At 47.0% G+C, this 14,732-nt stretch overlaps 1 protein-coding gene across 2 annotated transcripts in view; it reads left to right on the top strand.

Annotated features, from left to right (window-relative positions):
- The window catches only part of LOC130342152 (TBC1 domain family member 20-like), a 70,038-nt gene that overhangs the window by 15,256 nt on the left and 40,050 nt on the right, over positions 1-14,732 (top strand). The window contains exons 2-6 of one of the 2 annotated variants that reach the window (XM_056554257.1): positions 7,007-7,195; positions 7,732-7,812; positions 8,161-8,347; positions 8,418-8,519; positions 11,061-11,202. In XM_056554257.1, the coding sequence (XP_056410232.1) occupies positions 7,007-7,195; positions 7,732-7,812; positions 8,161-8,347; positions 8,418-8,519; positions 11,061-11,202 (701 nt within the window). Of the gene's footprint in view, positions 1-6,956; positions 7,196-7,731; positions 7,813-8,160; positions 8,348-8,417; positions 8,520-11,060; positions 11,203-14,732 lie in introns of both variants that reach the window. The other variant, XM_056554258.1, reaches the window with a different exon arrangement.

Here is a 14,732-nt window from a genome sequence, read left to right as displayed (position 1 = left end):
TATCAGCATGGATTCTGGAAAGTTCCTTCTAGAGAAGGATTCTCAGTGATCAATACCCTCTTGGCAAGTCGTAAGCTTTCTACCTCTAAAATGTACATTAAGGTGTGGAGGAAATATGCCTCTTGGTTTGGGTCATCTTTTTCTTTTCTCCTGATATCCCAAAAATTCTTGCCTTTCTCCAGGATGGGTTTAATCTGAGCCTCTCTCCTAACACTCTTAGGCTAGGTTCAGACTACGGAATTTCCGACTTGCTAAAATGTATAGTGCAGTGAATGGGTTTCCATTCACAAATTCACACTTCGGAATTTGTGAATGGAAAATCTGCTTGGAAATTTCCGCCTGAAGAATGGCGTTGCTCTTTCTTTAGACGGAAATACTCGCAGAACACATTACGGTCTATTTGAGACTACAGTGTCCGCGCGGTCCTAGCGCCAACTGATTCAGTCGGCGCTGGCCACACCCGGAATCTCCAGGCGGAAATTTTCTGCCCGGAGATTCTGTAGTCTGAACCTAGCCTTAGATTCTATTTCCTTGAAATTCCTTACCATCAAGATGTTGTTCTTAGTAGCCATCACTTCAGCCCGTAAAGTTGGTGAAATCCAGGCTCTTTCCATTCAACGACCTTAGAGTATTCGACAATAAGATTATTTTCAAACTAGTCCCAAACATTATTCCAAAAGTTTCTTCTTCCTTCCACAGGTCTCAACATAATTTTTATCCCGTCTTTTTGTTCCCATTCTAACAATGAGCAAGAACGATCTTTGTTTGTTTGGACGTTAGGAGAGCTGTCCTTAACTATATAGAGGTCACCGGTACTTGGAGGAAGGATAAGAACCTGTTCGTACTATTCACAGGTCCTAATAGAGGCAAGAAGGCCTCTACCAGCTCCATTGCTAGGTGGATTCATTTAGCCATCTCAGAATCCTATACAGCTAGATGGACATGTGACCCCCCCCCCCCTCGGCTGTGATTGTAGGTCAGGTGGTTATACGGCCCCTTGGTTGTGATTGTAGGTCAGGTGGTCATATGGCCCCTCGGCTGTGATTGTAGGTCACGTGGTCATACGGCCCTTCGGCTGTGATTGTAGGTCAGGTGGTCATACGGCCCCTCGGCTGTGATTGTAGGTCACGTGGTCATACGGCCCTTCGGCTGTGATTGTAGGTCAGGTGGTTATACGGCCCCTCGGCTGTGATTGTAGGGGTGGTCATATATGGCCCCTCGGCTGTGATTGTAGGGGTGGTCATATATGGCCCCTCGGCTGTGATTGTAGGGGTGGTCATATATGGCCCCTCGGCTGTGATTGTAGGTCAGGTGGTTATACGGCCCCTCGGCTGTGATTGTAGGGGTGGTCATATATGGCCCCTCGGCTGTGATTGTAGGGGTGGTCATATATGGCCCCTCGGCTGTGATTGTAGGGGTGGTCATATATGGGCCCCTCGGCTGTGATTGTAGGTCAGGTGGTTATACGGCCCCTCGGCTGTGATTGTAGGGGTGGTCATATATGGCCCCTCGGCTGTGATTGTAGGTCACGTGGTCATACGGCCCCTCAGCTGTGATTGTAGGTCAGGTGGTAATACGCCCCCTCGGCTGTGATTGTAGGTCAGGTGGTAATACGCCCCCTCGGCTGTGATTGTAGGTCAGGTGGTCATACGCCCCCTCGGCTGTGATTGTAGGTCAGGTGGTCATACGCCCCCTTGGCTGTGATTGTAGGTCAGGTGGTCATACGCCCCCTTAGCTGTGATTGTAGGTCAGGTGGTCATACGCCCCCTTGGCTGTGATTGTAGGTCAGGTGGTCATACGCCCCCTTGGCTGTGATTGTAGGGGTGGTCATATATGGCCCTTCGGCTGTGATTGTAGGTCCGGTGGTCATATGCCCCCCCCCCCCCCCTCGGCTGTGATTGTAGGTCAGGTGGTCATATGGCCCCCCTCGGCTGTGATTGTAGGTCCGGTGGTCATATATGGCCCCTCGGCTGTGATTGTAGGTCCGGTGGTCATATGGCCCCTCGGCTGTGATTGTAGGTCAGGGGGTCATATGGCCCCCCTCGGCTGTGATTGTAGGTCCGGTGGTCATATGGCCCCCCTCGGCTGTGATTGTAGGTCAGGTGGTCATACGCCCCCTTGGCTGTGATTGTAGGGGTGGTCATATATGGCCCTTCGGCTGTGATTGTAGGTCCGGTGGTCATATGGCCCCCCCCCTCGGCTGTGATTGTAGGTCAGGTGGTCATATGGCCCCCCTCGGCTGTGATTGTAGGTCCGGTGGTCATATGGCCCCCCTCGGCTGTGATTGTAGGTCAGGGGGTCATATGGCCCCCCTCGGCTGTGATTGTAGGTCAGATCACTGCTGCCTCCTGATTAGTTTCTTAGAGGAAATCTTTTCAGAACTGCAGGGTGTGAACTGACACCAACCAGGTCACCTCCAGCCGTATGAGATGACCAGGTGCAGTGATCAACAAGCTTACCCTCAGCCATTCTGGGGGAAACATAGGCTGCTCTACAGACCCCACATCACTGAGCATTTGTAAACCAAAATTGAGGCTATCCCATGCCTGCCACATCAGCAAAAAGAGGGAAGAAAAGGGCAACCCCAGAACCTCTTCAGTATTCTCTGCACTATATCGTGTAGATCTTGAGCTTCCTTAAAGGGGTATTCCAGGAAAACTTTTAATTTATTTATATATTATTATATCAACTGGCTCCAGAAAGTTAAACCGATTTTGTAAATTACTTCTAATAAAAAATCTTAATCCTTCCAATAATTATCAGCTGCTTATGAGTCAGTACTTATGAGCTGCTGAAGTTAAGATTTTTTTAATAGAAGTAATTTACAAATCTGTTTAACTTTCTAGATCCAGTTGATATTTTTTTTTTTTTTCCTGGATAACCCTGTAAAGAACATTTGTGCCAGAACAAGAAGAAATCGTCTATTGATATTTTATAACCATAAAAGATGGACGTTCCTGTCATAGGGGAAGAAGAATTGTGTAACCTGAAAAAGGAGGAGGGCACCTCAACTGAGTGACTCTCATACTCCAGGGTGTGTGTGTGCAAATTGGACATAATGTCACCAAACTCCAAAAAATGGTCTGGACAGAATTATTGGCACCCTCAACTTAATATTTGGTTGCACACCCTTTGGAAAAAATAATTGAAATCAGTGTCTTTCTATAACCATCAATAAGCTTCTTACACCTCTCAGCCGGAATGTTGGACCACTCTTCCTATAAGCATCAATAAGCTTCTTACACCTCTCAGCCGGAATGTTGGACCACTCTTCCTATAACCATCAATAAGCTTCTTACACCTCTCAGCCGGAATGTTGGACCACTCTTCCTATAAGCATCAATAAGCTTCTTACACCTCTCAGCCGGAATGTTGGACCACTCTTCCTATAACCATCAATAAGCTCCTTACACCTCTCAGCCGGAATGTTGGACCACTCTTCCTATAACCATCAATAAGCTCTTTACACCTCTCAGCCGGAATGTTGGACCACTCTTCCTTTACAAACTGCTCCCGGTCTCTTATTGGACGGCGCCTTTTCCCAACAGTAATTATAAGATCTCTCCACAGGTGATCAATGGGATTTAGATCTGGACTCATTGCTGACACTTCAGAACTCTCCAGTGCTTTGTTGTCTCCATTTCTGGGGTCTTTTTGATGTATGTTTGGGGTCATTGTCCTGCTGAAAGACCCAGGATCTCGGACACAAACCCAGCTTTCTGACACTGGGCTGTACAGTGCGACCCAAAATCCATTGGTAATCCTCAGATTTCATGATGTCTTGTACACATTCAAGGCCCCCAGTGCCAGAGGCAGCAAAACAACCCAAAACATCACTGACCTCCACCATATGTCACTGTAGGTACTGTGCTCTTTTCTTTGTAGGCCTCATTCCGTTTTCGGTAAACAGTAGAATGATGGGCTTTACCAAAAAGATCTATCTTGGTCTCATCTGTCCACAAGACGTTTTCCCAGAAGGATTTTGGTTCCTCAAGTTCATTTTGGTAAAATGTAGTCTTGTTTTTATGTCTCTGTGTCAGCAGTGGGGTCCTCCTGGGTCTCCTCCATAGTGGGGTCCTCCTGGGTCTCCTCCATAGTGGGGTCCTCCTGGGTCTCCTCCATAGTGGGGTTCTCCTGGGTCTCCTCCATAGTGGGGTTCTCCTGGGTCTTCTCCATAGTGGGGTCCTCCTGGGTCTCCTCCATAGTGGGGTCCTCCTGGGTCTCCTCCATAGTGGGGTCCTCCTGGGTCTCCTCCATAGTGGGGTCCTCCTGGGTCTCCGCCCTAGTGGGGTCCTCCTGGGTCTCCGCCCTAGTGGGGTCCTCCTGGGTCTCCTCCATAGCGTTTCATTTCATATAAATGTGGACGGATAGTTTGCGCTGACACTGATGCCCCCTGAGCCTGCAGGACAGCTTGAATATATTTGGAACTTGTTTGGGGCTGCTTATCCACCATCCGGACTATCCGGCGGTGACACCTTTCATCAGTTTCTCTATTCCGTCCAGGGAGATTATCTACAGGGCCATGGGGTGTAAACTTCTTGATAATGTTGCGCTCAGGTATGTCCTTCATATAAGGATATACTGGCTAATGTCTCAATTTTACATCAGTTTTGAGGGTTAATGTCATTGTTACATCCACCACACCAGTGCATTTATGTCATGTTGTGTTTCTGTACTTCTCTATGTTCACATCCACACACCCATTCATCGGGTAAGGATGATATATGTTGGTCCTTGTGGCCGGTTGCAGACATCCTCCATTGTATGCATTTTTTCCTGGGGATTGCCCATAGCAACGGACCATAAGTGCAGGACTTGCTATTCCCTATAAATGCACATCTGCATCTGGGCTCGAGCACTTCCTGACATCTTAAACCACGTTCTTGTTGTGTTTGCACTTTGGACAAAGACAAATCTAGATCTCTGGAGATGGACTTGTAACCTGGAGATTGTTGATATTTTCCACAATTTTGGTTCCCAAGTCCTCAGACAGTTCTCTCCTCCTCTTTCTGTTCTCTCCTCCTCTTTCTGTTCTCTTCTCCTCTTTCTGTTCTCTCTTCTCCTCTTTCTGTTCTCTCTTCTCCTCTTTCTGTTCTCTTCTCCTCTTTCTGTTCTCTTCTCCTCTTTCTGTTCTCTCCTCCTCTTTCTGTTCTCTCTCCTCCTCTTTCTGTTCTCTCTCCTCCTCTTTCTGTTCTCTCCTCCTCTTTCTGTTCTCTTCTCCTCTTTCTGTTCTCTCTTCTCCTCCTCTTTCTGTTCTCTCTTCTCCTCCTCTTTCTGTTCTCTCTTCTCCTCCTCTTTCTGTTCTCTCTTCTCCTCCTCTTTCTGTTCTCTCTTCTCCTCCTCTTTCTGTTCTCTCTCCTCCTCTTTCTGTTCTCTTCTTCTCCTCTTTCTGTTCTCTTCTTCTCCTCTTTCTGTTCTCTCTTCTCCTCTTTCTGTTCTCTCTTCTCCTCTTTCTGTTCTCTCTTCTCCTCTTTCTGTTCTCTCTTCTCCTCTTTCTGTTCTCTCTTCTCCTCTTTCTGTTCTCTCTTCTCCTCTTTCTGTTCTCTCTTCTCCTCTTTCTGTTCTCTCTCCTCCTCTTTCTGTTCTCTCTCCTCCTCTTTCTGTTCTCTTCTCCTCCTCTTTCTGTTCTCTTCTTCTCCTCTTTCTGTTCTCTCTTCTCCTCTTTCTGTTCTCTCTTCTCCTCTTTCTGTTCTCTCTTCTCCTCTTTCTGTTCTCTCTTCTCCTCTTTCTGTTCTCTCTTCTCCTCTTTCTGTTCTCTCTTCTCCTCTTTCTGTTCTCTTCTTCTCCTCTTTCTGTTCTCTTCTTCTCCTCTTTCTGTTCTCTTCTTCTCCTCTTTCTGTTCTCTCTTCTCCTCTTTCTGTTCTCTCTTCTCCTCTTTCTGTTCTCTCTCCTCCTCTTTCTGTTCTCTCTCCTCCTCTTTCTGTTCTCTTCTTCTCCTCTTTCTGTTCTCTTCTTCTCCTCTTTCTGTTCTCTCTTCTCCTCTTTCTGTTCTCTCTTCTCCTCTTTCTGTTCTCTCTTCTCCTCTTTCTGTTCTCTCTTCTCCTCTTTCTGTTCTCTCTTCTCCTCTTTCTGTTCTCTCTTCTCCTCTTTCTGTTCTCTCTTCTCCTCTTTCTGTTCTCTCTTCTCCTCTTTCTGTTCTCTCTTCTCCTCTTTCTGTTGTCCATGCTTAGTGTGACACACAATGCAAAGACTAAGTGAACTTCTCTCCTTTTTATCTGCTATCAGGTGTGATGTTTATATTGCCCACACTTGTTACTTGCCCCAGGTGAGTATAAAGGAACATCACAGGCTGGAAACAATCTTATTTATCCACAATTATGAAAGGGGCCAATAATTGTGTCCGGAACATTTTTGGAGTTTGGTGACATTAGGTCCAATTTGCTTTTTTTTCCCTCCTTTTTTGGTTTAGTTCCAATACACACAAAGGGAATATATATATATATATATATACAGAGGAGAGGAGATCTATATATATATATATATATATATATATATATATATATATACACACAAAGGAAATAAACATGTATATAGCAAAACATGTGTTACTGCAATATATATATACAGAGGAGAGGAGATCTATATATATATATATATCTACAGAGGAGAGGGGATCTATCTATCTATCTCTATCTCTCTCTATCTCTATCTCTCTATCTCTCTCTCTCTCTCTCTCTCTCTCTCTATCTCTCTCTCTATCTCTATCTCTATCCATCTATCTCTATCCATCTATCTCTATCCATCTATCTCTATCCATCTATCTCTATCCATCTATCTCTATCCATCTATCTCTATCTATCTATCTCTATCTATCTATCTCTATCCATCCATCCTCCACACACGGAATAAACCTGTTCCTGCAATCCTTTCCTGTGAGGAATACTTCATTATGTAGAGAAATGTCAGGGGGGACAACATTTACCGCCATGACTGTGTGTTTATATGTATATAGATAGATGGATATTACAGCAAATGACGGTGGAGCTCAGTCTCTTTTGTCGCGCAGGGCGGAGCTTGTCCTGGCGTAAGCAGAAGTCAGTCCTGATCCATGAAGCTCTGACCCAGGACCCTGTGGATGTGGAGACCCTGCGGGCGGCAGCGGTCACTGAGGGTGGGCTCCTCGGTCAGGAGGTCCGGCGCAGGGTGTGGCCCAAACTACTCAACATCAATGTATTCTCCCTGCCTGCCAAACCAGGTGAGTCTCCCAGCGACCCCCCCCCCCCCCCCCCCAAACTGTGGTGTAGTATATTAAGGGGGCGTCACTTATACTATTATGGATCTATCTTATTGATCTCGCTATACTGCCCCATAGTCATCACCCTCTGACCTGTACAGGGAGGGGGTTGGCTGTACCTGTCCCTTATTGACCTCTGAGAGGGTGTAGTGAGCGTGCTCTGGGACCTGTACAGGAAGGAGGTTGGCTGTACCTGTCCCTTATTGTCCTCTGAGAGGGTGTAGTGAGCATGCTCTGGGACCTGTACAGGGAGGGGGAGGAGGTTGGCTGTACCTGTCCCTTATTGTCCTCTGAGAGGGTGTAGTGAGCGTGCTCTGGGACCTGTACAGGGAGGGGGAGGAGGTTGGCTGTACCTGTCCCTTATTGACCTCTGAGAGGGTGTAGTGAGCGTGCTCTGTGACCTGTACAGGGAGGGGGAGGAGGTTGTACCTATATTTTTTTTGGGGGGGGGATGGCGGCTTTTATTATATACATATGAGATTTCTTGTGTCTGTCAGGACCCGCCATCCGCACCAATCACCGCGATTATAACCAAGTGCTGATGGACGTCAGACGCTCGCTCAGGAGGTTTCCTACCGGTACGTGACTGGGGGAGGGGGGCTGTTGTGCACAGGGGGTGGTTTGTGGTGGGGGAGGGGGTCTGTTGGGTACAGGGGGTGGTTTGTGGCGGGGGAGGGGGTCTGTTGGGTACAGGGGGTGGTTTGTGGCGGGGGAGGGGGTCTGTTGTGTACAGGGGGTGGTTTGTGGCGGGGGAGGGGGTCTGTTGTGTACAGGGGGTGGTTTGTGGCGGGGGAGGGGTCGTTTGTGTATAGTTGGTGGTCTTAGTCAAGGGGAGTAGTCAGTTATATACAGTGGGTGGTCTGTGTCGGGGGGGTCTGTTGTGTCTCTCTCCCCGTTGCCGATTCCGTGTGTTGATCTGTTCCCAGGAATGGCGTCGGAGGAGCGTTCGGTGTTGCAGGAGCAGCTGATAGACATGATCCTGTACGTCCTCCGCTCTCACCCTGAGCTGCACTATTACCAGGGTTACCATGATGTGGCAGTGACACTACTGCTGACTGTTGGCCTCCGGCTGGGCACCGCCATGCTACAGACACTCTCTACACACCATCTCCGGTACGTGTGGCGCCATTGTTACCGCGCTCTGTGTGGTCAGGATGTGACAGGATTGTCCTCTGTCCTGTAGAGACTTCATGGACCCCACGATGGAGCGAACCCGCTGTGTCCTGAGCTACCTGATGCCGCTGATCCAGAGCGAGAGCCCCGCACTGCACGACTTCCTGCTCAGGTGAGAAGCAGAATAGTGTGGAGACCATCTGCATGGAGGGGAGAGGTGGCGACTATGGTAGTGACGGAAATGACTGTAGCGACGGTAATGACCAGGGCTGTGGAGTCGTACAAAATTTTGGGTACCTGGAGTCGGCAAACAATGCACCGACTCCGTCTCCTACTAAATTTAGATTGAAATAAAAAATAAAAAAAAGCAAGTTTAAATGTCCCAATTCACAAAAAGTTATAATTAATGACTTCTCTACTATAAGAATGAAGACCAATGCATGCAGGGCCTCACGTAACCGCGAAACGAACACGTTAAGTGACCGTGAAGAAGCTTTTCATGTGCTTCACTATATGGCACGCAACGCACAATTAGGAGCGGCAATACTTATACTTTCCATAGTGTTGTGTTCTGCTGTTACAGGGAACCCATGGGTAACCTACCTCTCACTGATAAGGGATTAAGGAAATCTGTTTTTTGCAGGACTAGAGACACTTGTGTAAGTGAAGGGAATGGAGGGTCAATAGTTCAAGACTGAAGCTGTAAACCATTGGAAAAACTGCTGCCATTCAGCTAAGGCTATAAAAACTTGTAAACTTGATTGTTAGCTTAAAGGGGTACTCCGCCCCTAGACATGTAAGATAAGGTGTCAGATCGCCGGGGTCTCGCTGCTGGGGACCCCTGGGATCGCCGCTGCGGCACCCCGCTATCATTACTGCACAGAGCGAGTTCGCCCTGTGTGTAATGATGGGCCATACAGGGGAACGGAGCATCGTTAAATCACGGCCCCGCTCCTCGTGACATCACAGCCCGCCCCCTCAATACAAGTCTATGGGAGGGGGCGTGACGGTCATCACGCCCCCTGCCATAGACTTGCATTAAGGGGGCAGGCCGTGATGTCACGATGTCACGCTCTGTGTAGTAATGATAGCAGGGTGCCGCAGCGGCGATCCCGGGGGTCCCCAGCAGCGGGACCCCGGCGATCTGACTTCTTATCCCCTATCCTTTGGATAGGGGATAAGATGTCTAGGGGTGGAGTACCCCTTTAAACATGACTATGGGATTCTACTAGGGGAAATTATGTTTTATAATAAATGTGCCTTCCGGGATCCTCCCACTGCCCTATCTTCAGCAGCAGATCAGCACACAAACTGTTCAATACAGTAGACTGTTGGCTTCCCAGCCAGTAGTCCTGTGGTAATGACAGGTATGTTGCCTTTCTTTCCTTCCAGGAATGTATAAAATACATTCACATATTAATACAGAGGAGTCTGAGTCGGGGAGTCGGAAGTACAGAAAACTCCGGAGTCGGAACATTTGTCTACCGACTCCACTGCCCTGGTAATGACTAGTGATTTGTAGTGATGGTGTGACGGTAGTGGCTGTAGCGACGGTAGTGGCTGTAGCGATGGTAATGACTGTAGCGACAGTAATTTCTAGTGACTAGCGAAGGTAATTACTAGTGGCTGTAACGACGGTAATTACTGGTGGCTGTGGCGACGGTGGTGGCTGTGGCGACGGTGGTGGCTGTGGCGACGGTGGTGGCTGTGGCGACGGTGGTGGCTGTGGCGACGGTGGTGGCTGTGGCGACAGTGGTGGCTGTGGCGACGGTGGCGACGGTAGTGACTAGCGACGGTAGTGACTGTAGCGATGGTGGTGACTGTGGTGACCGTAGTGACTAGCGACGGTAGTGACGGTAATGACTAGTGACTGTAGCGACGGTGTGACGGATCCTAGAGTCCCCCTACCTACTTGGATGGACTTCAGGACATCACTATTTGTACCCCTCAGTTGATGTGTCCAGTGACATAAAACTCAGAGTTAAAATGCTTTTATTTACTGTTTTCATACACTTTCTGCACACTGTCCACTTTCGGTGCACAATACACCCTTTTGCACACTGTCCATCTCCTTTACACAATACACCTTTTGCACATGGTTCACATTTGCACACGGTTCACCTTTTGTACAATACACTAATTCTACACATGCTTCTCCTTTTTGCACACAGTCCAACTTCTGCACACCTCCATCTTTTGCACTCAAGGCACTGTATAGGTAGAGCTAATCACCTTTATTGGATTATCTCCCAGACTCACTGCCACCTGTATTGTCTTTACTGACCCTTCCCCCTGTGATGTCCATCCTATAAAAGAAGACACTTGTTCCTCAATAAAGGGTTCTGATTTTATACCTGAAGACTGATGTTGCCTGGTTCTTTGGGTACAAGGATGCAATAATCTCTCGTTCTGCCTGGGGATATTGCCTGTGATAGGCTGGGGTTTGTCATCAGGAAGGAGAAGTCCCTTTTGGTGGAGTCAGTCCGTCACAGACGGTAATTACTAGTGACGATAGTGACTAGTGACTGTAGCGACGGTAATGACTAGTGACTGTAGCAATGGTAATGGGTAGGGACTGTAGCGAGGGTACGGACTGTAGCGAGGGTAGGGACTGTAGCGAGGTTAGTGGGTAGGGACTGTAATGTCCGTCGCCCTTGACCGTTTAAAGATATAAGATTATTACACTGTAAGTGATCGGCGCTTTCCCCTACAGGTCAGAAGTCGGCTGTATTTTCGCTCTCAGCTGGTTGATCACATGGTACGGACACGTCCTCAGCGACTTCCACAAAGTCCTCCGTATGTACGACTTCTTCCTGGCGTCTCATCCCCTGACTCCTGTCTATTGTGCCGCACAGGTACTGAGTGTATATAGAGGGAGGACTGCAAGGGGTGTGTTATACCGTATTTGGGTGTATGTGATGGTATCTATGGATTACCTCCTTGTTATATATACAGTCCTGGGTATAAATATATCAGTACTGTACACAGTATTCTATGTGTGGTCTGACCAGTACTGTACACAGTATTCTATGTGTGGTCTGACCAGTATTGTACACAGTATTCCATGTGTGGTCTGACCAGTTCTGTACACAGTATTCCATGTGTGGTCTGACCAGTATTGTACACAGTATTCTATGTGTGGTCTGACCAGTATTGTACACAGTATTCCATGTGTGGTCTGACCAGTACTGTATACAGTATTCCATGTGTAGTCTGACCAGTACTGTACACAGTATTCTATGTGTGGTCTGACCAGTACTGTACACAGTATTCTATGTGTGGTCTGACCAGTACTGTACACAGTATTCTATGTGTCGTCTGACCGGTACTGTACACAGTATTCTATGTGTGGTCTGACCAGTACTGTACACAGTATTCCATGTGTGGTCTGACCAGTACTGTACACAGTATTCTATGTGTGGTCTGACCAGTACTGTATACAGTATTCCATGTGTAGTCTGACCAGTACTGTACACAGTATTCTATGTGTGGTCTGACCAGTACTGTACACAGTATTCTATGTGTCGTCTGACCGGTACTGTACACAGTATTCTATGTGTGGTCTGACCAGTATTGTACACAGTATTCCATGTGTGGTCTGACCAGTACTGTACACAGTATTCTATGTGTGGTCTGACCAGTACTGTACACAGTATTCTATGTGTGGTCTGACCAGTACTGTACACAGTATTCTATGTGTGGTCTGACCAGTACTGGACACAGTATTCTATGTGTGGTCTGACCAGTACTGTACACAGTATTCTATGTGTGGCCTGACCAGTACTGGACACAGTATTCTATGTGTGGTCTGACTAGTGATTTGTACAGCAGTAGAATTATTTCCTTGTCGTGGGCATCTATGCCCCTATTGATGCCCCCCATGATTTTATTTGCCTTTGCAGCAGCTGCCCGACACTGGTCACTACAGCTAAATTTACTATTAACTAAGACTCCCAAGTCCTTTTCCATGTCAGTCATCCCAAGTGTTCTCCCATTTAATACATATTCCCAGCCCGGATTTTTCCTCCCCATGTGCATTACCTTACATTTATCAGTGTTACCTCATCTGCCACTTCCCTACCCAAACATCCAACCTATCCAGATCCATTTGTAATAGTGCACTGTCCTCTATTGTGTTATCTACTATACACAGTGGACTGTCCTCTATAGTGTTTAGTATCATCTGCAAAGATTGCTACTTTACTATTCAACCCCTCTACAAGGTCATTAATGAATATTAAATAGAACAGGACCCAATACTGACCCCTGTGGTCCCCACTAGTAACAGTCACCCAATCAGAATAAGTACCATTAATAACCACCCTCTGTTTCCTATCGCTGAGCCAGTAACTTACCCACTTACACACATTCTCCCCCAGCCCCAACCTTCTCATTTTATGCACCAACCTTTTATGTGGCACCGTATCAAATGCTTTGGAAAAATCCAGATATACGACATCCAGCGATTGCCCCTGGTCTAGTCTGGAGCTCACCTCCTCATAAAAGCTGATTAAGGTGACAGGACCGATCCCTCATAAAGCCATGTCATATGATACTCCAGAATAGCATCTCTAGAAAACCCTCAAACAATTTACATACAACAGAGGTTAAAACTAACAGGTCTATAATTCCCGTGGTCACCTTTTTGATCCCTTTTTAAATATTGGTACCACATTTGCCATGTGCCAGTCCAGGGGAACAGTCCCTGTTACTATAGAGTTCTGGAATATTAAAAATAGGGGTCGGGTCTGTCTATTACATTACTTAATTCCTTTAGAACATGGGGGTGAATGCCATCTGGACCTGGGGATTTGTCTATTTTTAATTTTTTGTAGGCGGCACTGTACTTCTTCCTGGGTTAGACAGGTGACCTGTACTTCTTCCTGGGTTAGACAGGTGACCTGTACTAGGGAGTTTACCTAATCTCGCTGTATTTCACCTGGCATTTCATTTTCCTCGGTGAATACAGTTTGGCAGAATTTGTTTAAAGGAGTAGTCCAGTGGTGAACAACTTATCCCCTATCCTAGCAAATAGGGGATAAGTTGCAGATCGCTGGGGGTCCGAGCCCCCCGCAATCTCCTGTATGGGGCCCCGACAGCCTGCGGGAAGGGGGCGTGTCGATCACCGCATGAAGCGGCGGCCGACCCGCCCCCTCAATACAACTCGATGGCGGAGCCGGAGCGCTGCCTTCGACAATCTCCGGCTCTGCCATAGCGATGCATTGAGGGGGCGTGTCACCGCTTCGTGCGGTGGTCGACACCTGCTATCTGGCCGGAGAGCCTGGCCCCCGTACAGAGAGATCGCAGGGTGCCCCAGCGGTCGGACCCTCCGCAATCTCAAACTTATCCCCTATCCTTAGGAAAGGGGTAAGTTTTTCACCACTGGACTACCCCTTTAATCTATTTGCTTTTTCCTGATCCCCATTTATAATTTTTTCTTTATCGTTTTTTATTTTAAAGGGCCAACACTTTCATTTTTGATCTTTTTGCTATTTATTTAGTTGGCAATGTTGTTTTTTTTTTTTTTTTTTGTCTCTATTTTTCCGGATTTTATCTGTTTTTTACATATTTTACATTTTTCTCTATAGCTTTTAATGCTTCCTCACTGCCGTCCTGTATTAGTAGTTTAAATCCTTTTTATTTTTGTCATTTATTGCCCCTTTTTTATTCTTCCATATTGGTTTTTATTCCCATAAGGTTTATACATCTTACAGTGAGAATTTAGGATATTTTTATAAGTTTCCCATTTAGTGTCAGTATTGTTGTTTTTGAGGACATTATCCCATTTTATATTGTTATTATCTCTGAGTCGATCTGACTTTTCCTTCCTGAAGTTCATTGTTTTTGTGGCCCCTCGAGAGATTCCCTTATTGAAGAACAAGTTATAATGGATTATATTATGGTCACTATTTCCCAGGTGTCCAAATACCTGCACATTAGTTACTCTGTCAGGGGTTAATATTAAGTCTAGTAGGGCGCCCCCTCTGGTCAGGTCTGTTGGTTAATATTAAGTCTAGTAGGGCGCCCCCTCTGGTCAGGTCTGTTGGGTAATATTAAGTCTAGTAGGGCGCCCCCTCTGGTCAGGTCTGGTAATATTAAGTCTAGTAGGGCGCCCCCTCTGGTCAGGTCTGTTGGATAATATTAAGTCTAGTAGGGCGTCCCCTCTGGTCAGGTCTGTTGGGTAATATTAAATCTAGTAGGGCGCCCCCTCTGGTCAGGTCTGTTGGGTAATATTAAGTCTAGTAGGGCGCCCCCTCTGGTCAGGTCTGATAATATTAAGTCTAGTAGGGCGTCCCCTCTGGTCAGGTCTGTTGGGTAATATTAAATCTAGTAGGGCGCCCCCTCTGGTCAGGTCTGTTGGGTAATATTAAGTCTAGTAGGACGC

Source organism: Hyla sarda, unplaced genomic scaffold (genome assembly GCF_029499605.1).
Source record: "Hyla sarda isolate aHylSar1 unplaced genomic scaffold, aHylSar1.hap1 scaffold_638, whole genome shotgun sequence".
NCBI classification, from domain to species: Eukaryota; Metazoa; Chordata; class Amphibia; order Anura; family Hylidae; genus Hyla; species Hyla sarda.
The sequence above is the reverse complement of the archived record's forward strand: the minus strand, read 5'-3'. Positions and strand labels throughout refer to the sequence as shown.